Source organism: Tachyglossus aculeatus, chromosome 14 (genome assembly GCF_015852505.1).
Source record: "Tachyglossus aculeatus isolate mTacAcu1 chromosome 14, mTacAcu1.pri, whole genome shotgun sequence".
Taxonomy (NCBI): Eukaryota; Metazoa; Chordata; class Mammalia; order Monotremata; family Tachyglossidae; genus Tachyglossus; species Tachyglossus aculeatus.
Genome location: NC_052079.1, coordinates 15,453,402 through 15,477,335, shown reverse-complemented (window position 1 = coordinate 15,477,335; position 23,934 = coordinate 15,453,402). Strand labels below are relative to the sequence as shown.

Genomic DNA, 23,934 nt, shown 5'->3' with positions numbered 1-23,934 from the left:
TATGTCTGGCTCCCCAACCCGAATGTAAATTCCTTTTTTTAGTCTGTGAGCTCCCTGAGGGGCAGGGACCATGTCAAATTCCCATCTGGGAATTCTTTCCCAGGGTTTAGTACAGTGCTCTTTATTCATTCATTCAACTGTACTTATTGAGCGCTTACTGCGTGCAAAGCACTGTACTAAGCCTTTAGCATTGTATTTCACAGTAAGCACTTAATGAATCCTTGAAGGCAGGGATTGTAAGCACTCTATACAAATTATTAATTGATTGTTTCTCTAGCTATGCCCACAACCAAGTCACCTCTTCCCAAAGTCATTTCCCAATGACTTCCCAAAGTCATTTCTGATAAATACTTCTTTGTGAGTGCATGTATAATTCTCTTTGTGTGTTTTAGGCATGTCAATGTCTCCACATCTCTCTATGGGACTTAAGTGTGTTGCATATCTGTGTGTGTGTGTCGGGGGGGGTGTCTCTTTGTCTATGAGCTGTTCTTTATGGAGCTCTAGCATAAGTAGACATTGCTGGGGACATGTCTAGCAAGATCTAAGAATGAGTTGGGCTGCAATAAAGGCCTGGGAGAGAAAGGGAAGAGCCCTCAAGACTCCAGCACTCTGAAGTGAAAGACCAAACATTTTGCTGCTTACAAGATCCCCAAACACAAAATCCAAAGATAGGACACTTTTCCTATTTTAGCCGTGGCCACCAAATCGTCTCATTATTTTTATTTAATGCCTTGTTTTGTCAAATCCCTTTGGAGGCTGGGATCCCGTGAAGATAGCCGCAAGCACTGACTGCACTTAGAATGGTGCTTGGCACATAGTAAGCGCTTAACAAATACCATCATCCAGACTTGAGCACAGATTTCTGTGAATCTGGGAATCACCCCTGGAGCAAAACCTTCCCTAAAGCCTTTAGCCCCAAAGGCGACTTGAAAGGAGAAGCAAAACCAATTCCCGTTTTCGTTCCTTAGTCCTCCTATTGGCCTGGCTCAACTTCTAAAGCTTATTTTTATGGCTGCTTTTCGGTTTATTTTGAGAACACAATGAATGTGACAGCGGCATCCTCAACGCTGCTAGTCCAAAATCTGCTCTGGACTTTGAAGGGTTGTTCACCATTTCCTCCTGATAGAGAGCAGCCAGAGGAGTGCGACGTGCTTTAAAGTAAAAACATTTTTTGATATTGGTGTCTTGGGGTATAAACTATTACTATCTGTGTCCCTTAAAAGCAGCTCACTGCTTCCAAGGTCAATAGAACTTCTGTTCCCGGGCCAAATGTCTTGATGGCACTGGTATTTTTGGGGACGGAGTGATTACACAATTTTTAAACTCTATGTTGTGTCTGCGTTCATCCCCTTGCAGACCACAAATCCAGCAAAGGTTGGAATGTTTTCACAGTCACTATCCATGTACCTTAATATATACACCGATGGGCGGTGTGAAAAAAATGAAACCTGGTTCCAACAATAGTTCCCTGTTGTCCAATCTATTCACTTTCAAGCCGATTTAACATTGGAGCTAACACAGATTGGAGTAAAGATGCGAAAATGAAGTAAGCGTTTTGAATAATTTTCTTTATCAAGACAAGGGGAACTGGAATTTCAGAGACCAGGCTGCACACATAGTCTGGGGAGAGGGCCACACGTTAGAAAGCGTGTGCTTGTTTATCTGCGTACTATAACTCCACATCCTGTGGTTAAAGCGCTCAATAAATACGATTGATTGATTGATTGATTGATTGATTGATTGATTAAAAAGTTAAGCGGGTTTGGGGGGTTGGCATCTGGGCCAAATGCTAACATTCACGCCATGCTTCCATCTCGTCTATCTCTCCACCGGCCTCTCGCCCACATCCTGCCTCTGTTCTGGAGCATCCTCCCGCTTTATGTCTGACAGACAATTACTCTCCGCTGCTTCAAAGCCTTTTCAAAGGTTCCTCTTCCCTCAGAGGCCTTCCCTAATTAGATCCTCTTTTCCTTTTTCAACTCCCTTCGGCGTTGCTCTCTTTATTCCTCCCCTGTCCTAGGCCCACAGCTCTAATGTATATATCTATAATTTATTTATTTATATTAATGTCTGCCTCTCCCTCTAGACTGTAAGCTCATTGTGAGCAGGGAATGTGTCTGTTGCGTTGTACTCCCCCAAGTGCTTAGTACAGCTCCTCACACAGTAAGCACTCAGTAAATACCATCGACTGACTGACTAGTTCTGGCCACATGATTGGGAGGTTCATGGCTAGCTTCCAGGTGGCTTTCTGACCCCGGATTTGTTGGCCAGGCTTATTACAGACCAACTGGTGCACTTCAGTCTTCAGCGTCCGCAACATGGCTCAATGGGGTGGTCCCGTATGCCATCTGCATGAGAAGCAGCGTGGTCTAGTGGGCAGAGCATGGGCCCGGGCATCAGAAGGACCCGGGTTCTAATCTCGGCTCCACCACTTTGCTGTGTGACCTTGGACAAGTCACTTCATTCATTCATTCATTCATTCAATCGTATTTATTAAGCCCTTACTGTGTGCAGAGCACAGTACTAAGCACTTGGGAAGTACAAGTTGGCAACATAGAGAGACGGTCCCTACCCAACAATGGGCTCACAGTCTAGAATGGGGAGACAGACAACAAAACAAAACATGTGGACAGGTGTCAAGCCGTCAGGACAAATAGAATTAAATCTAAATGCACATCATTAACAAAATAAATAGAATAGTAAATATGTCTTCAGTTACTTCATCTGTAAAGTGCACATTAATACTGTAAATTCAATACGGGACAGGGACTGTGTCCAACCCGATTTGCTTGTATCCCGCACTGCTTAGTGCAGTGCCTGACACATAGCAAGCACTTAATAAATACCACAGGTGTTATTATGCCACACCAACCCTTGCACGCTCACTCCCAATCCCTGCCTCAGATTGCTTTTTCCAAGCCAGACCCGCAGTCCCGCTCCAAGTCTGAAGTGCAACTTACTGAGAAATGAGGACTTCTCATTTCTGAATGCTATCATCAGCTTTCAGAGAAAATCTCACGTCACAAAAGAACAGGCTAAGAAATGCGGGTGATCTGTGAGTGGACTCCAAAGCAGAAGAGAGTCCAACTTCCCGGGAGAGATTCCGCCAGCTCTCTGCCTTGACACTGTGAGCTTGTTGTGGGCAGGAGACTCTCAAAACCCCGCATCCTTCTGACTCTCAGGTCTGTGCTCTATCCACTAAGCCATGCAGCTTCCCCAACCTTGAGGAGAATTATCTGATTTTTTTCAATCAATCATACTTACTGAGTGCAAAACCCAGTACTGAGCGCTTAGGAGAGCATAACATAACAGAATCATCTACCGTTCCGTCCCTGACAGCTGCGTGGCAGGTTCGGAAACACCATGGGAATGCAATACACTCTGTAGTTCGCAAAAACTACAATCGACCCAGACCTTACATTTCTTGCTGCGCTTCAGATATGGAAAAACCCTGACTTTTCGGAAAGTTGTTTCCTTCTCTCCACTTGGCAGAATTCTTTGCTGTTTACGTTGTATGCTCGAACTATTTCCCCAACCAAACCAGGGCACATCAGTGAGGGGGATGCAGCTTCCTCTCAATCACTTGCAATTAATAGCAAAGGAATGGCAGGGTTTTTTTATGGTATTTGTTAAGCGCTTACTATGTGCCGAGCACTAGTTTAAACACTGGGATAGACACCGGTTAATTCATTTATTTCATTCATTCAATCGTATTTATTGAGCACTTACTGTGTGGAAAAAGAAATGCTAACCGCAGCATGGCTCAGTGGAAAGAGCCCGGACTTTGGAGGCAGAGGTCAGGGGTTCAAATCCCGGCTCCGCCACATGTCTGCTGTGTGACCTTGGGCAAGCCACTTAACTTCTCTGAGCCTCAGTTACCTCATCTGTAAAATGGGGATTGACTGTGAGCCCCACGTGGAACAAGCCTCACCTTGTATCCTCCCCAGCGCTTAGAACAGTGCTTTGTACATAGTAAGCGCTGAACAAATGCCATTATTATTATTATTATTATTATTATTGAGCGCTTACTGTACTGTACAGTTCAGAGCACTGTACTAAGCGCTTGGGAAGTGCAAGTTGGCAACATATAGAGACGGTCCTACCCAACAGTGGGCTCACAGTCTAGAATAATTTTGGTATTTGTTAAGCGCTTACTGTGTGCAAAGCACTGTTCTAAGCGCTGGGGAGGTTACAAGGTGATCAGGTTGTCCCACGGGGGGCTCACAGTCTTCATCCTCATTTTACAGATGAGGTCACTGAGGCCCAGAGAAGTGAAGTGACTTGCTCAAAGTCACACAGCTGACAGTTGGCAGAGCCGGGGTTTGAACCCACGACCTCTGACTCCAGAGTCCAGGCTCTTTCCTCTGAGCCACGCTGCTTCTCTTAATTAGACCAGTTACAGTCCCTGCCCCACTTGGGGCTCACAATTTAAGTAGGAGGGGGAAAAAAGGCATCAAAACCCCATTTTGTAGTTGAGGATACAGAGGCACAGAGAAGTTAAGTGACCTGCCCAAGGTCACACAGCAGGCAAGTGGTGGAGCCAAAATTAGGATGTCGGTCCTCTGGCTCCCACGCCCTGGCTTTATCCTCTAGGCCACAGTGCTTCCTCTGTTGATGGTTATAGGGGACCAATGGTTAAATTGATTGCATTTCAACTTCCCTTCCTATTTTCAGTAACCTTCCCATTATATCTACCTGATCATCATCATCAATCGTATTTATTGAGTGCTTACTATGTGCAGAGCACTGTACTAAGCGCTTGGGAAGTACAAATTGGCAACAGATAGAGACAGTCCCTACCCAACAGTGGGCTCACAGTCTAAAAGAGTGGGCTCACAGTGAATCCATTTGACTTCACCTCCTCTGCCAGCAGTTCATTCAATTCCTTCAATCATATTTACTTGAGTGCTCACTGCGTGCAGAGCACTGAACTAAGCGCTTGGGACAGTACGCTACGATAATAGACAAACACATTCCCTGCCCACGACGGGTTTACCGTCTAGAGTCGGGGGGGACAGACATCAATACAAATAAATAAATGACAGATATGTGCTGTGCTGTGGGGCTGGGAGAGGGGAAGAACAAATGTAGCAAGTCAGGGCGACATAGAAGGGGCGGTCCAGGCCAGAGGGAGGATGTGGGCTAGGGGTCGGCGGTGAGATGGGCCACATCTAGGCACAGTGAGAAGGTTAGCATTAGAGGAACACAGTGTGGAGGCTGGATTAAGTAGGAGAGTAGTGAGGTGAGGCAGGAGTTGGAAAGGTGGCGGAGTGTTTTAAAGCCAAAAGTGAGGAGTTTTTACTTGAATCAGAGGGCTAAGGAGAGTTGGGTGGGCAGGCAACAGAAGGGAACAGGGGGATCCAGGGGCCAAGGAGCCATGCACCCTGATTCCTCCTGCCAGTACTATGAGCCTGCAGGGGTCATCATCATCATCATCATCATCAATTGTATTTATTGAGCGCTTACTGTGTGCAGAGCACTGTACTAAGCGCTTGGGAAGTCCAAGTTGGCAACATATAGAGACAGTCCCTACCCAACAGTGGGCTCACAGTCTAAAAGGGGGAGACGGAGAACAAAACCAAACATACTAACAAAATAAAATAAATAGAATAGATATGTACAAGTAAAATAAATAAATAGAGTAACAAATATGTACAAACATATATACAGGTGCTGTGGGGAAGGGAAGGAGGTAAGATGGGGGAGATGGAGAGGGGGACGAGGGGGAGAGGAAGGAAGGGGCTCAGTCTGGGAAGGCCTCCTGGAGGAGGTGAGCTCTCAGTAGGGCCTTGAAGGGTCGGGACATCCAGTTGTGGGGACTGGGAAGACTCATTCTGGGAAAAAGGACAAACTGGCAGCTCATAACTCTGAGCTAGTGTGGGCCCAAGGGTCCGAACGACCCGTGTTCTAAACCCGGCTCTGCCCCTTGTCTGCTGTGTAACCTTGGACAAGTCACTTAACTTTCCCTCATTTATATAATGGGGATTCAATTCCTGTCATCCCTCCCCGCTAGACATTGAGTCCCACATAGGACAGTGCCTGTGCCTAACCTGATTATCTTGTATCTACCCCAGTGCTTAGCACAAAGTAAACGTTGAAATACCACACTTATTATTAGGGAAAAGGTCAGGCGAGCCTCCTTAAATAGCGACTGGAGCATTTGTCTCCTTGCATGCTAAAGCCCACTGTTGGGTAGGGACTGTCTCTATATGTTGCCAACTTGCACTTCCCAAGCGCTTAGTACAGTGCTCTGCACACAGTAAGCGCTCAATAAATACGATTGACTGATTGATTGATAAAGTATGGCTGCAGAGAATAGTTTGAGCATAGCTGAATCTATCTCACAGATGGAAGGAAAGCAATGTGGCCCAGGAGAAAGAGCAGGGGCCCAGGAGTCAGAAGACCCAGGTTCTAATCCCGGCTCCACCGCTTGCCGACTGTGTGACCTTGGGCAAGTCACTTAATTCTCTGATCCTCAGTTATCTCATCTTTAAAATGGGGATTAAATCCTACTTATTCCTACTTAGATTGTGGGACAGGAACTGTGTCCAGCCATCTTGGATCTGCCCCAGTACTTAGTCCGGGGCCTGGCACATAGTAGGCACTTAACAAGTATACCGTTATAAAAAATGGTAGCCTATGAATCTAGATCAATCAATCAATCAAATTTATTGAGCGCTTACTGTGTGCAGAGCACTGTACTAAGCGCTTGGGAAGTACAAGTTGGCAACATATAGAGACAGTCCCTACCCAACAGTGGGCTCACAGTCTAAAAGGGGGAGACAGAGAACAAAACCATACATACTAACAAAATAAAATAAATAGAATAGATATTTCTCTGCTGAATTTGCTTAGCAGTGTTTACTGGTAAAATTTTCTTAGAAGGGCCAATAAAACCCAGTATTAAAGCACAAAGTCTTGCTCTCTGAACTTGTCCTGTATCTGTCTTGCAGAAAGGATGATAATGATAATAATTATAATGATGTTTGTTAAACGTTTACTATGTGCCAAGCACTGTTCTAAGCACTGGGGTAGATACAAGGTTATCAGGTTGTCCCACATGGGGCTCACAGTCTTAATCCCCGTTTTACAGATGAGGCAACTGAGGCACAGAGAAGTTAGGTGACTTGCCCAACGTCACCCAGCTGATATCTGACTCTCAAGCCCATGCTCTTTCCACTAAGCCACGATCACCTGTTGTGCCACAAATTCAGACCACACTTTGCTTATGGTAGCCCACAGTTCTTTAGCAGCCTGTTCAGAAGTTGTCTGGCAAGAATCTTGTCAGCAGTGAATAGCAGGGGGATTCCCCGGTAATTTCTAGTCATCTCTCTCTCTTTTCTTCCTGAAGATGGAGATTATCATGGCATCTTTAAACTCTTGGGCTATTTCCTCAGTGATCTATCTGCTAGTTAGAGACAGCTAAGGGTTAGGTCTCCTCCTCGCGCGTAGATTTGTGCACGAATACCATCAGATCTATGTGGTTTTCCGTTTTATTATTAATTGTAATAATAATTAATAATAAAATGCACCATGGTATTTGTTGTGCACTATGTGCCAAGCACCGTGAACGATTTGGTACAATCAGATCAGACACAGTCCCTGTCCCACCTGGGCCTCATAGCCTGAGTTGGAGGGAGAACAGGTATTTAATCATCATTTTGGCACAGAGAAGTTTAGTGACTTTTCCAAGATTTTACAGCCGTAATAATAAAAATAATGATAATAACTGCAGCGTGGCTCAGTGGAAAGAGCCCGGGCTTTGGAGTCGGAGGTCATGGGTTTAAATCCCGGCTCTGCCACTTGTCAGCTGTGTGACTTTGGGCAAGTCGCTTCACTTCTCTGGGCCTTAGTTCCCTCATCTGTAAAATGGGGATTAAGACTGTGAGCCCCCCACGGGACAACCTGATTACCTTGTATCCTCCCCAGTGCTTAGAACAGTGCTTTGCACATAGTAAGCGCTTAACAAATGCCATCATTATTATTATTATTATTACTCTAGTTGTAAAACTACTGTAATACAACTGTAGTTGTTACGTGCTTACTATGTTCCAGGCCTTGTACTAAGTGCTGGGGTGGACACAAGCCAATTGAGTTGGATAAAATCCCTGTCCCATACTGGGTTCACAGTCTTAACCCCCATTTTACAGACCAGGTAACTGAAGCACAGAAAAGTGAAGTGACTGGCCCAAGGTCACACAGCAGACAAGGGACAGAATAGGGATTCGAACTCAGGTCCTTCTGATGTCCAGGCCCCGGCCCTATCCACCAGGCCATGCTACTTCTCCAAGGAAGCAGAAAAGTGTTAGACTAGGGATTAGAACCCAGGTTTCCCGACTCCCAGTCCTCCGCTCTCTCCACGAGGTTGCACCGCCTGTGGGACAACCTGATCACCTTGTAACCTCCCCAGCGCTTAGAACAGTGCTATGCACAAAGTAAGCGCTTAATAAATGCCATCATTATTATTATTGTTGCCTCTCAGCCGCTTTTTCTGACTTTGTGCAGGCTACTTCCTCAAAAGTGGAAACTGAGGTCATGTATCCACATTCTGGCCAAGTTTCCGCTTTGAAGAAAGCCAACATAATTAGCGAAACGTATAATCCTCTTTTGTTATGATCCCAAGACATTCACGTTATATAGCTATTCCATAATATGATTTCAAATTAGAATCAGTACTTGCTTATTTTATAGCTAATATCTTCATTCCCGGTTTGCTTTTTCTAGATCAAAGCTGGATGCCCTACTTGACATCGCTGACTGATTAATTGTTTGTTGACAAGGACCCTTCTTTTCTTACCAATAGGCCTTTTCTGATTACTCCTCTCAGCATCGGGTAAAATAAGATACTGGTTTCCAGGCAATAAAAGCAATGCAGTCACTAGGAACAGTGGTCAATATTGTTCTTAATTCAGCACGCGTTAACGAGAAGAGGTGAAACATCAGTGCTTTAAGATACTGTTTTTATGTCACGCTTTTGCAATCTCAATCAGTGGCATTTATTGAGCAGTTACTGTGTGCGGAGCAGCGTATTAAGTGATTGGAAGCATACAGTGCAACGGAGGAGGAAGACACGTTCCCTTCCCACTGGGTTAAAAAAGCAGCAGCTCGTGGGAAGAAACAAAATAAATCTAGTTGTGCAAGATACCACCACACTGTGCCAACCGTTCTGAGACTTTGTTATTCAGAGTTGTTTTCATGCCCACACACATGCGCACTCACCCCCCTTCCACACACAAACATACACAAAATAAAGTAATACCAGAGCAGAAGGGTGCTGTATCTGTGTTTAAAGAAAGGGTTGTTGGCAAACACCACAGCTCACTTCTGCTGAAATGTACACAACTGATATACGCGGCCCAGAAAGCTGGCACCGGGGGCTTACAAACTTCATTTGCCTGTAAGGAGGAGGGGAGATTTACCTTCAGAGCACGTTCTTGATTGTTTTCAGCAGTCAGATGTCTCATGTTGTTTGCTGAAGTCTGGTTCTGCTCTTTTAGATGATGAAGCTCCCGCTCCAGCCGTTTGCACTGCAACGAGGAAAGAATCCCATTAAGGAAAGGAGCGGTGGCATGCTTTTTTCCGACAGGACACACGGATTAATGGAAATAACACCATCCCAGGCTCCGAGAGGCAACGTATTTCAGTAGTAGAAAACCGACGGGCCAAGGCACGTTTTCATTTGGTCGGGGAGATCGTGGGGAAGGAATCCTACACTCTTCTTCCTTACCTCCATTTTAATTTAATCGTTTGTCCCTCATCCGGCCCTTCCCACGTAAACCTAAAAAGCCCATCGAAACTATTACTCTGAGGGGATAGAAAATCTGTGCAAAACGTTTCCGATTATTTCATAATTAGCTGGCCTGTTAACCACCGCAAAATTCAGTTGACTAAAAGCATTCTATGCAGGTGACTTGAATGCCCTTTTCCCTCACCAAATTGCATAGGAACCGTGCTTGAATCCCAACTTGCGCTACTAATTATTGCATATGAACTAAAAGATATTTACCGTATTGATACCTGATCTATCTCTTGATCATCATCTTCATCCAGTTACCTCATCTGCAAAATGGGGATTAAGACTGTGAGCCCCACATGGGACAACCTGATTACTTTCTATCTACCCCAGCTCTTAGAACAGTGCTCGGCACATAGTAAGCGCTTAACGAATGCCATCATTATTATTATTATCCATAGTCTTTAGTATGTGTGCACAGCACTGTATTGAGAAGCTAATGTGTACAGAGCACTATGCTAGATGATTAGGAAGACACAATAAAAGTAAAAGATCTGACCCCCACAATCAAAGAATTTCCATTGTAATGGGTGAAGGCAGTCACAAATTGCCAAACAGTAAGGAAAAGAGTAAGAGCACAGCTGGAAATGATAAAATCCAAAGTTTGTCATACAATGCATAAGCAATAAACATGAATGTTTAGGGGACTGGTGGGGTAGCATGACCAATAAGATGGGGATTAGTGAAGGAAAGCTTCCCGGAGGATGTGGCTTTTAAAGGTGACTTTGAAGGTCAGGAGGTTTGGTGGATTTGAGACGAGAGGGAACCATGGAAGCAGAAAGGTGGGAGCAATGGATTGGGCTCTGAAGTCACAGAATTTGGTCATTATAACAATAATCACCATAGTGATGACTGTGGCATTTGTTAAGCCCTTAGTATGTGCCAAGGAGTGTCCTAAGCACGGAAATACATGCTAGATAATCAGATCCCACAAGGGGACTAACAATCTAATAGGAGGGAGAACAGGTAATGAATCCCCCTTCTGCCCATGAGGGAATTGAGGCCCAAAGAAGCTAGGGATTTGCCCAAGGTCACATAGGAGGTAAGTAGTGGAGCTCAGATTAGAACCCAGAGCCTCTGATTCCCAGACCTGTGCTCTTTCCACTCAGCCATGCTGCTTTGCTGGATCTTTTTAGATTGCAAGATCCTTGAGTGGTGAGACCAGGAATCTCAGGAATTGACTATAGTGTTTCTCATTCAGTGGGCCATCAGTGAATGCTTATGATTCACTGACATTACTTTTCTTCACCTAAATGTGAATTTCTAGTATCACCTCAGTAACATTCCTTTCTATAAGGTAAAACTTCAACTGATGCTTTGCTATCCTGAAAGCTTGTCTTTGCAGACAATGCTTGAAAAAGTTGAAAAACTCTGAGCCTTCCATCCACCTTAGTCCCTCTACGTTTTATGTCACTGATTCGGAGGATTTCCTTTGAAAGAACATGTGTTTTTATAAGTTTCTTCCAGGACTTGGGAACGCCAACATCTGCAAGCAAGAAACTGGACGTCCTTTAGAAAGTATCTTTGGGATCCCATGGGGTGAGGCTGACCAGGCACAATGGTGATGACGGGAAAACAAAGAAGTGGGTTTAAAATGTTCGTGCTGAAATCTTATATAGTCTAAAGACAAAGAAAAGACTAGTTAATGCAAGTCCAAACTAGTTATTTGAGAAGGCTACAGATAATGTCTTAAAAATAAAGTGAATATTGCATTTACCATACCATAGGGTACAGGTGCAAAAATCTCTAAATTTAATTGAAAATTAGCGTTCAAACTTGGGGGTAGGGAGGGTTGAAATGGCCTTGATTTTTAATTTTTTTAGTGCATATTTTTCTAAATCTAACCTGTACAACCCTCATATCTCTCATCAGTTGTCCACAGTGATTTGCTCAAATTGGAAAAGGAATTGGTAAAGAAGAGTCCCTTGGCATCTAGATCAATGAGTCTTTTGAAATAAAGGGTGTGATGAACCAGGTCACTGGTATTTAAGAGGTGAAGCTGAAAAATAATAGACAGTGCCCTGGGATCATGGTTGTGAGGAGGTTATAGGAAGTGGTTTAGTTGGAAATTTCAGCTTGGAAACCCCTGTTGAAACAGCTTTATTAGTAATAATAATTCATTCATTCATTCAATCGTATTTATTTGAGTGCTGGCTGTGTGCAGAGCACTGTACTAAGCGCTTGGGAAGTACAAGTTGGCAACATATAGAGACGGTCCATAATAATAATGATGATGGTATTTACTAAGAGCATACTATAGATCGAGCACTGTATTAAGTACTAGGGTAGATACAAGATAGTCAAGTGGGCTACAGTCCCTGTCCATCATCTGGCTCACAGTTTAAGAAGGAGGGAGAACAGGTATTGAATCCCTATTGTACAGATGGGGGAAATGAGGCAAATAGAAGCTAAATGACTCGCCCAGGCAATCAATCACTCATATTCCTCCAAAATCTCCAGTGGCTACCAATCAATCTGCGCATCAGGCAGAAACTCCTCACCCTGGGCTTCAAGGCTGTCCATCCCCTGGCCCCCTCCTACCTCACCTCCCTTCTCTCCTTCTCCAGCCCAGCCCGCACCCTCCGCTCCTCCGCCGCTAATCTCCTCACCATTAGGCCTCCTTCTCGCCTGTCCCACCATCGACACCCGGCCCACGTCCTCCCCCGGGCCTGGAATGCCCCCAATCCCTCTGCCCATCCACCAAGCTAGCTCTCTTCCTCCCTTCAAGGCTCTGCTGAGAGCTCACCTCCTCCAGGAGGCCTTCCCAGACTGAGCTCCCTCCTTCCTCTCCCCCTCCTCATCCCCCCATCTTACCTCCTTCCCTTCCCCACAGCACCTGTATATATGTATATATGTTTGTACATATTTATTACTCTATTTATTTATTTTACCAGTACATATCTATTCTATTTATTTTATTTTGTCAGTATGTTTGGTTTTGTTCTCTGTCTCCCCCTTTTAGACTGTGAGCCCACTGTTGGGTAGGGACTGTCTCTATGTGTTGCCAACTTGTACTTCCCAAGCGCTTAGTCCAGTGCTCTGCACACAGTAAGCGCTCAATAAATACGATTGATTGATTCATTGAGCATTTACTGTACACTGAGCACTGCACTGAACTCTTGGGAGAGCACCATATAACTAAATTGATACAAGTGTTCCCTTCTCACAAAGAGCTTACGGTCTAGAGAGGGTGTAATCAATCCTTCAGTGACCTATATTGAGCGCCAGCTGTGAGCAGAGCCCTGTACTAAGTGCTTGGGAGCTGATAGATACGTTCCCTGCCTATGAGCTTGCAGTCTAGACAACGGCTTTACTCTCTAAAGGCAAATGGCAGCACCGAGTTTAGAACCCACATCTTCTGAGGCCCAGGCCCGTGCTCTTTCCGTTAGGCCACACTGCTTCCTTGCCACCCCATCCTTCCACCCCCGGGCACTTCTAGTCAGCCACGCAGCCCCAGGATTCGAATCGAGTCGAATCAAATTTCACAATCCCGCATTTGACAGGGTGTCCTAACGGGAAAGGCAACTTCCCCATTACAGGAGGGCCACTAGGCCTGTGGAAAACGTGGTGATCCTGAGGGATTCTCTAGAGTGGAATTTATTCTAATGGGATTTGACCTATTCGTCGAGCGGCGGGAAGGAAGATTGAGCCTCCACTACCCACAGTTCGGATTCAAGCAAATGCTTTTAATGAGAGAGAATATTGCTTTTCTGTCTATTAAACAGCATTTTAATAAAACCAATGTTATGTTTTTCAGTAAGGTGATATTAGAGATGAAATGAAAGGTCACTAGGGAGGAGGAAATGGTTCTTTCGATTCCCCTTTCTACTGGTCTGGAGAGTGAAATGGCACTGCTCCATTGACCTGCAGACACTTGGGATCATCTCCTTTAACAGCTCTAGCATGTGAATGCTGAACTGTTTTGTTTTTTTTTAAGATATTTGTCAAATGCTTAGTAATGTGCCAGGCACTGTACTAAATGCTGGGATAGATAAAAACTAATCAACTTGGATACAGTCCTTGTCCCACATGGGGCTCCCATTCTTAATCCCCATTTGACAGATGAGGTAACTGAGGCCCAGAGAAGTGAAATGACTCTCCCCAGGTCACAGAGCACACAAGTGGCAGAGGGGTAAGAACCCAGGTCCTCTGACTACTAATCGAAGACTCTTTCCACCGTGCTTCAAACTGCACCAAGACTGTTTTCCGCTCCCTCGCCCATGTCTTTACCTGCAATTTCATCCGACTAAAGATACAGGGTTGGGTGGAAACTGGACAGAAAAGATAGCTGATCTGATTTTTTGCTCCAATCCATCATTTCACTTTTCCTCTTGAAGATAACCCCAGAGAAATTATTCCCATCCAAGAAATTCTTCAACTGGAAAGCAAGCGCTCTCAGGTTTAAACAATCCTGGTCTTCCTTCCTTAACAGTCAACCCTTTCATCCTGAATGCTCCCTTTACTTTTTAAAAGGCAACTGTACTAAACATTGGAGTGGATACAAGAGAAGCAGTGTGGCTCAGTGGGAAGAACGCAGGCTCAGGAGTCGGAGGTTATGGGCTCTAATCCCGGCTCCACCACTTGTCAACTGTGTGACTTTGGGCAAGTCACTTAACTTATCTGTGCCTTAGTTACCTCATGTGTAAAATGGGGATTAAGACTGTGAGCCCCACATGGGACAACCTGATTACCTTGTATCTACCCTAGTACTTAGAACAGTGCTTGGCACATCATAACGCTTAACAAATACCACCATTATTATTATTATTATACAAGCTAATCAGGTTGAACACAGTCCATGTCCACAGTCCACAGGCCTTCCCAGACTGAGCCCCTTCCTTCCTCTCCCCCTCGTCCCCCTCTCCATCCCCCCATCTTGCCTCCTTCCCTTCCCCACAGCACTTGTATATATGTATATATGTTTGTACATATTTATTACTCTATTTATTTATTTATTTTACTTGTACATATCTATTCTATTTATTTTATTTTGTTGGTATGTTTGGTTTTGTTCTCTGTCTCCCCCTTTTAGACTGTGAGCCCACTGTTGGGTAGGGACTGTCTCTATATGCTGCCAACTTGTACTTCCCAAGCGCTTAGTACAGTGCTCTGCACACAGTAAGCACTCAATAAATACGATTGATGATGATGATGATACATGGATCTCACAGAATTAATCCCCGTTTCACAGACAAGTTAAGTGACTTGTTCACAGTCACATGGCAGACAAGTGATGGAGCTGGAATTAGACCCCAGGTCCTTTGGACTCCCAGGACCGTGCTCTATTTACTGGGCCACTCTGCTTCCCTAACAGCTTGCCACGTGGAGGCTCAACTTTTCCTTTATAGACAATTTTTTAATGATAGTGGCTAAGATCTTATTATACATCAAACACTGTTCTAAGCACCGGGATAGACACTGGTTTGTCAGGTCAGATACAGTCCCTGTCCCATATGAGGCTCACAGTCTAAATTGGAGCGGGGAGGATTTAATCCCCATTTTACAGGTGAGGTAACTGAGGCACGGAGAGGTTAAGTACCTTGCTCAAGGTCACACTGCATGCAAGTGGCCGAGTCAGGATTAAAACCCATGTCCTCCAACTCCCTGGCCTGTGCTCTTTCCACTAGGCTACACAGGTTCTCTCAACGCCTGCTCATCCAAACAGGGACATGAACCCTGAAACCCGGGATTAAAAATCTGATACTGTACCGCCTGATCTCCCCAGGACAAATCTTCTAGTCAATCAATCATATTATTGTGCACTTACTGTGTGCAGAGCACTGTGTTAAGCACTTGGGAGAGTACAACATAACAGAGTTCGTAGACACGTTCCACGCCCATTACGAGTTCACAGTTTAGAGGGGGAGACAGACGTTAATATAAATAAACTACAGCTATATTACGCACTTACTAGCTTTAGGGCACTGTACTAAGCACTTGGGAGAGTACAATACAACAGAATTGGCGGACGCATTCCCTGCCCGTAATGAATTCACAGTTAAAACAGAAACCAAACTTTGGTGTCCATGCAAATTTTGTACTTTGAACTACAGGGGTTTGGAAGCACATAGGCTTCCATAAATCAAAATTTAACCTTTTTCAGTTAAAAGTGCGAGAATGGGAACGAATGATTATTCTACAGATTAGAACATTTCCATGAAAAGCATACTTTGTAATTAAGCATTCATAAACTTTAAAGACCTGGCAGCCACTTAATGAATATGCTGAAATGATTGTTTATACACTGCTCAGAAGTTTAAACACATCGAGAGATCAGGAAGAAAAACTAGTTACATGCCCAATCTTGAAATGATTCGATACAAAACAATGTGCTACTAATTTGGGAAAGAGTTCATCGAATTACATTTTGCCCCGGGACCTCTATATTTCACAAAACCATAATTTCTGAAGCCGAATGCATTGTATTTATGTTCCCTCTTTCTCCAGCCTAGCGGCACGGCTGGTGTAACCCAATGGAGGATTGTAGCAATTACAGAATTTGATACAATGTTCTCTTTGGGTTCGGAAATGCACAAATATGGATCAGGATTTTATTTTTTACAATAATCCTCTGATCAATCAATCAATCAATCGTATTTATTGAGCGCTTACTGTGTGCAGAGCACTGTACTAAGCGCTTGGGAAGTCCAAGTTGGCAACATATAGAGACAGTCCCTACCCAACAGTGGGCTCACAGTCTAAAAGGGGGAGACAGAGAACAAAACCAAACATACTAACAAAATAAAATAAATAGAATAGATATGTACAAGTAAAATAAATAAATAAATAAATAAATAAATAGAGTAATAAACATGTACAGACATATATACATAAGGAAGAATACTGATTGGATCTCACTTCAAAGTGAAGAAAAATAGCATATGGCTAAAAGCCTTTCAAGGAGGCATGAAGATCATAGCCCAGTTTGCCTAGACTCAATCAATCTTATTCAGTCAGTCGATCAAACGTATTCATTGAGTGTTTAATGTGCACAGAACATTGTACTAAGCGCTTGGCAGAGTACAACAGAACAATTACTTGCCCAAGATGAGCTTACAGTCTAGAGGGGGAGATGGACATTAACATAAATAAATTACAGCTCTGTACAGAAGTGCTTTAAGGCTGGGGGGCCCTTCCCCACAGCACCTGTATATATGTACATATGTTTGTACATATTTATTACTCTATTTACTTATTTATTTTACTTGTACATATCTATTCTGTTTATTTTATTTTGTTAGTACGTTTGGTTTTGTTCTCTGTCTCCCCCTTTTAGACTGTGAGCCCACTGTTGGGTAGGGACTGTCTCTATATGTTGCCAACTTGGACTTCCCAAGCGCTTAGTACAGAGCTCTGCACACAGTAAGCGCTCAATAAATACGATCGATTGATTGGAAGCAAATCAGGGCAAGCACTTACTGTGTGCAGAGCACTGTACTGAACGCTTGAGAGGGTGCAATACAACAGAGTTGGTAGACACATTTCCTGCCCACAGCGAGCTTACAGTCTGGAGGACTGATTGAAGAGCGGAAGCCATCACAGAAACAGAATTCGCTTAAGGTCTGTTTCACATCCTCTCTTTAAAATAAGCCCTAGAGAGACAACGGAGCCTAGATTTCTAAATGTTCTGCTGGCAGAGAGTATGGGAGAAGGGATCTGGGCTAGCGGGAGGTGCGATGAGGCCTTGACAAGCTCCAAGGCCCTCCGTGTTAAGAGAGCTAAAGAAGCTGCGGGGTCGAGTGGAAAGAGCTTGGGCCTGAAAGTCAGAAGACCTGGGTTCTAATCCTGGCTCTGCCGCTCGTCTGCTGTGTAACCATGGGCCAGTCCTTTAACTTCTGTGCCTCAGTTACCTCATCTGTAAAAGGGGGATTAATCCTGGGAGCCCCAAGTGGGACAAGGACTATGTACAACCTGATTAGCTTGTAGCTACACCAGGGCTTAAAACAGTGCATAGCACATAGTAAGTACTTAACAAATACGATTAAAAAAATGGTTAGTGCAACTCTTAGACCACAAGTACTTTCATTCTTTTGATTACTTGCTTTTGGACGTAGGTCTTTTCATCTGTAAAATGAGGGTTAAACACCTCTGCTCCCTCCTCCTTAGACCGTGAATTGCATATGTGACAGGGCCTGTATCCGACCTGGTTATCTAGGTTCTTCCCCAAGTGTTTAGTACAGTGCTTGTCACAGAGTAAGCATTTAACAACTATAACAATTGTTATTATTATGGAAGATATTAAATATAAGGCTACTTTGTAATAAGAAGTTTTTATGTCTTCTAGAACTTCATTTGGTAAGGAACTTTGTAACAAATGGAATTCACCTAAAGACAAAAATTCTAGTTACGCGCTAGATGGTGATATGTGTTTGACTCACTCCCCATCTATGTCTGCCTTTATATTGCAACCGATGACTTTCAACATCGTGTCTTGGGTTCTAATCCTGCTCCACCACTTGTCTGCTGTGTGACCTTGGGCAACTCAACATCTCTGTGCCTCAGTTACCTCATCTGTAAAAGGGGGATTAATCCTGGGAGCCCCAAGTGGGACAAGGACTACGTACAACCTGATTAGCTTGTAGCTACACCAGGGCTTAAAACAGTGCATAGCACATAGTAAGTACTTAACAAATACGATTAAAAAAATGGTTAGTGCAACTCTTAGACCACAAGTACTTTCATTCTTTTGATTACTTGCTTTTGGACGTAGGTCTTTTCATCTGTAAAATGAGGGTTAAACACCTCTGCTCCCTCCTCCTTAGACCGTGAATTGCATATGTGACAGGGCCTGTATCCGACCTGGTTATCTAGGTTGTTCCCCCAAGTGCTTAGTACAGTGCTTGTCACAGAGTAAGCATTTAACAACTATAGCAATTGTTATTATTATGGAAGATATTAAATATAAGGCTACTTTGTAATAAGAAGTTTTTGTCTTCTAGAACTTCATTTGGTAAGGAACTTTGTAACAAATGGAATTCATCTAAAGACAAAAATTCTAGAGTTACGTGCTAGATGGGGATATGTGTTTGACTCACTCCCCATCTATGTCTGCCTTTATATTGCAGCCGATGACTTTCAACATCGTGTCTTGGGTTCTAATCCTGCTCCACCACTTGTCTGCTGTGTGACCTTGGGCAACTCACTTAACATCTCTGTGCCTCAGTTACCTCATCTGTAAAACGGGGATTAATCCTGGGAGCCCCAAGTGGGACAAGGACTATGTATAAACTGATTAGCTTGTAGCTACACCAGGACTTAAAACAGTGCATAGCACATAGTAAGTACTTAACAAATACGATTAAAAAAATGGTTTGCACAACTCTTAGACAAGTACTTTCATTCTTTTGATTACTTGCTTTTGGACGTAGGTCTTTTCCTTCTTTTTGTTCAGTTGTAACCTGGTAATGCTGAATCTTAGAATAAGCTGACATACAGGAAAACATAATTCTGTATATAATACTGTCCTGATGAGTTGGTTCTTAAGTAAGCATCACTGGATTTTCTCCAAACCCATAAACAAACAATTCTATAACCTAAATGATAACTTGGCAGTTGCTGCATAAAAGGGACAAAGATGCTTCTTGCCCCATTTCAAAGGATGCAACACTAGATCGGGAAATGAATAGGACTGTTGGCTGGGTGAACCGCTCCTGTGCAGTTATTGTATTTACGAGATCACAGGTACTTCCTCCCAGTTTGCAAACTTCATTTGTCCACCATTATGACTACTGGATTCCCAATAGAGCTGTCAGTTATTAGGTGCCTGCTCTTTAATTTTCTTGTTGTGTACGGTGTGATTCCCCAAACGTCTTTAAATCCCAGTGGAATGATCACATTTGCTGTGTGATCTTGGGCAAGTCACTTAACTTCTTGGGCTTCAGTTACTTCATCTGTAAAATGGGGATTAAGAATATGAGCCCACTGTGGGACAGGGACTGTGCCCAACCTGACTGACTTGTATCTACCCCAGTGCTTAGAACAGTACTTGGCAAATAGTAAGTGCTTCAAAAATACCATCATTATTATTATTATTATTATTAAAGCTTACTGAAGTGGAAAAAACTACAAACAAATGGAAGGGAAAAAACATGCTGATTAGGCTGGACACAGAATGTACTCAAAGAGTAAGTTTTAGGAGCAATTAATTTTTAGGGGTTGGCTATCCTGATCGTTTTCCATAGGTTTTATCAAAACAAATAATTCATCAATGCAAACTTTGGATATTTTTAACTATTCTTGAAATTGCATTCTAGATTGCTATATAATGACAAAAGGGTTTGTTGGGTGCTACAGAATTTGAAGAGCAATGCTAATAATTGAGGCATTCACTAGACTGTGAGCCCACTGTTGGGTAGGGACTGTCTCTATATGTTGCCAATTTGTACTTCCGAAGCGCTTAGTACAGTGCTCTGCACATAGTAAGCGCTCAATAAATACGATTGATGATGATGATGATACCGAGTACGGTTCTAAATTGTTGTGGTACAGCCAAGGTAACCAGGCCAGACTCATTCCCTGTCCCGTCAGATTAATTCAATCATTCATTCATTCAATTGTATTTACTGAGCGCTTACTGTGTGCAGAGCACTGTACTAAGTGCTTGGGAAGTACAAGTCGGCAACATATAAAGACGGTCCCTACACAACAACAGGCTCATAGTCTAGAAGAGGGAGAAAGACAACAAAACAAAACTTGTAGACAGGTTTATTGAGTGCTTAATGTCTGCAAAGCACTGTACTAAGTGCTTGGGAGAGTATAATACAACAAAAAACAGACACACTCCTGCGCACAACAAGCTCACAGTCTAGAGGGGAGGATTAAGTAGGAAGGAGAGCGGGTATTGAATCCCCACTTTAGATGAGAAAACTGAGGCACTGAGAAATTAAGAGAACTGCCCCATGTCCCAGAACCAGGATTAAAAATCAGGTCCAGTGACTCCCAACTCCATGCTCTTTCCATTAGGCCACACTGCTTCTCCAGCAGCAAACAAGTCTGTTACATTGTACTCTCTGTCAAGAGCTTAGTCCAGTGCTCTACACACAGAAAGCACAAAATAAAAGCCATTGATTGATTGATTGTTGTGAAAGAGCCTACGGATCTTGTCCCCTGGAGGGTCTCACGTTCTATGAATCAAGGTACGGGGATAAACACTGGGAACACTGGATTATCCATGTAGACCGTAGACTCTAAGCTCATTGTGAGCAGGGAACATGTCCACCAGCTCTCCCCCAAGAGCTTAATACAGAGCTCCACACACTGTTAGCGTTCAATAGATACCATTGATTGATGAACTATAACTGCTTCAGGACACTGGTGTGCCATTTTGTATAGTGAACCATAGACAGAGACAGAATATATCTTTATGCTGAAAGAGAAGGCTAACTCTTGTCACTTCAACTTTCACAGTATCGCTAAAATCCGCCCTTTCATCTCCATCCAAACTGCTATCACGTTAATCCAAGCACTTATCCTATCCCGCCTTGACTTCTGAATCAGCCTCCTTACTGACCTCCCTGGTTCCTGTTTCTTCCAACTCCAGTCCAGACTTTGCTCTGTTGCCCGGATAATTTTTCTACAAAAACATGCAGTCTGTGATTCTCTACTGAAGAATGCCCAGTTTTCCCCATCCACCTCTGCATCAAACAGAAGCTCCTGACAGCTTCAACCTTCACAACACGGCTTAAATCCATCCTTTCCTCTCCATCTAAACTGCTACCATGTTAATCCACGCACTTATCCCACCTTGATTACTGTATCAGCCTCCTGGCTCATCTCCCTGCCTCTTGTCTCTCCCTATTCCAGTCCATACTTCACGCTGCTTCCCAGATCATTTTTCCTACAAAAAACATTCAGTCCACGTTTCTCTCAAGAACATCCACCTCTGCATTAAACAGAATCTCCTTACCATCAGCTTTAAAGCACTCCATCACCTTGCCCTCTCCTACCTCACCTCTCTACGCTCCTAAAACAGCCCAGAATGCACACTTTGCTCCTCTAATGCCAACTTACTCAATGTACCTCGATCGATCTCGTCTATCTGACCACCGACCTCTTGCTCACATCCTGCCTCTGGCCTGGAATACCCTCCCTCTTCATATCCGACAGACCATTACTCTCCCCTCTTCAAAGCCTTAACTGTGACATGTTACATCACCTCAAAGAGACTTTCCCTCTCTAGGCCCTCATTTCTTCTTTTCCCACTCCTTTCTGCATCACCCTGACTTGCTCCCTCCAGCCCCTCAGCACTTTTGTAGATATCTGTAATTTATTCACAATGTCCATTTCCCCCTCTAGACTGAAAGCTCATTGTGGGCAGGGACTGCGTTTGTTATATTGTTGTACTGCACTCTCCCAAGTGCTTAGTACAGTCCCCTGCACACAGTAAGTGCTAAATAAGTATGACTGATTGAGAGAGTTTATCCTGCGGGTTTAAAGATGCTACTGATAATGAAATCACATTAATGTGCGCGGGTACGTGAATATGTCTACCAGCTCTAGCTAGACTGTACTTTCCCAAGCACTTAGTACAGTGAGTTGCACACGGTAAGCACTCAATAAATATGACTGACTGGTGATTATGGCTAAGAGTGATCTGGGATCGAGTCCATTCCACATTGCGTGCTGTAAAGATTGCCTTCATTCATTCATTCATTCAATCCTATTTATTGAGCGCTTACTGTGTGCAGAGCACTGTACTAAGTGCTTGGGAAGCACAATTCTGCAACATATAGAGATGGTTCCTACCCAACAACGGGCTCACAATCTAGAAGGGGGTGACAGATAACAAAACAAAACACGTAGACAGGTGTCAAAATCACCAGAACAAATAGAATTAAAGCTATATGCACATCATTAACAAAATGAAAAGAATAGCAAATATGTACTAAACATTTTCCAATGGCTGTTAACACTGTCCAAATATTTCCTAACATAGTGTCGTGATGACCCAGCCAAGAGGAAAAAGTCTCAATCGTATTTTCAACACAGTCTAATAGATGTCTCTTAAACAGCTGATGCAGAAAGAAATATTTGATACCACCAGCATCTGAATCTTCCTTGTCCCCGTAGCAGGGCATTGGAGAATTTCATTGTTTGGAGAAAGTCTTGTAGACAGGTAACCTCTACCTAGTCAATGAGTAACAAATATGCTATGAATTGTACATACCAGTGTAAAAAAACAAACAAGCAAACACTCCAGGGGAAGGGGCAGGGAGTTGGTAGATCAGACTCAAACTTCTCCATTAATCGAAACTCCCTGATTGCCGCTCCCGCATATTTCCCTCAGAGCCAGGATGCCAGCAATCCCCGCTACAGTCTTCCCCACATCGCTCATTCTCCCTTGACAGCTTCGGGACTATACTGTTGCCTTTGTGAGCCACCGTGCCCCGGGCAAATCAATCCCTCTTGGTGTCATAAGTTTCTTGAAATTCTACCAAGGCACCCCATTTTTGATGGCTGTCCACCAGGCATACCTGTCTTTGGTATCTGGGCCTCCAGTTCCAGTCATGAAACGTACAATGGGTAAAAGAAAAGGAAACAGACCCAAATGATAAAAGCAAAAATAAGAAATTAAACAAATGACTAAACAGACTGGCAGTTGGAAGTCTGTGTCGAAGAGCCTTCACCCTATTTCCTGGCTGTCTTCATCATCATCATCATCATCAATCGTATTTATTGAGCGCATACTGTGTGCAGAGCACTAAGCACTTAGGAAGTACAAGTTGGTAACATATAGAGACAGTCCCTACCCAGCAGTGGGCTCACAGTCTAAAAGGGGGAGACAGAGAACAAAACCAAACATACTAACAAAATAAAATAAATAGATATGTACAAGTAAAATAAATAAATAAATATTTGCAAAGCACTTTGCAGTGGATGTGATTTGTGCTCCTTCCAGCAAATGGAAGAAATAAAACCCTGCCTACCTGCCTATGAGAAAAAAAACCCCAAAACAAAAACTGTGACACCCTTTCAAAAATAAAAGCACTTAATGGTTGTGGGCCGCAAATCGCATGCTGGCAATCAAATAAGTAATTCAAGAACCAAGATTTGATTATTTTTTGGAACAGTGTGAGACTGAAATACGATTAATGGGCTGGGGTGATTTCTGTCCTGCGATGTTCAAACACAGGAGGTCAGAG

General features: G+C 43.6%; 1 protein-coding gene across 3 annotated transcripts in view; it reads right to left on the bottom strand.

The window, feature by feature from the left end:
• MIPOL1 (mirror-image polydactyly 1) overlaps positions 1-23,934 on the bottom strand; it is a 220,038-nt gene that overhangs the window by 127,789 nt on the left and 68,315 nt on the right. For all 3 annotated transcript variants that reach the window (XR_005453861.1, XM_038756380.1, XM_038756381.1), the window contains exon 9: positions 9,420-9,527. Coding sequence is in view for 2 of the 3 variants with exons in the window: in XM_038756380.1 (XP_038612308.1) it covers positions 9,420-9,527 (108 nt within the window). In the remaining variant the exon portion in view is untranslated. The remainder of the gene's footprint in view (positions 1-9,419; positions 9,528-23,934) is intronic.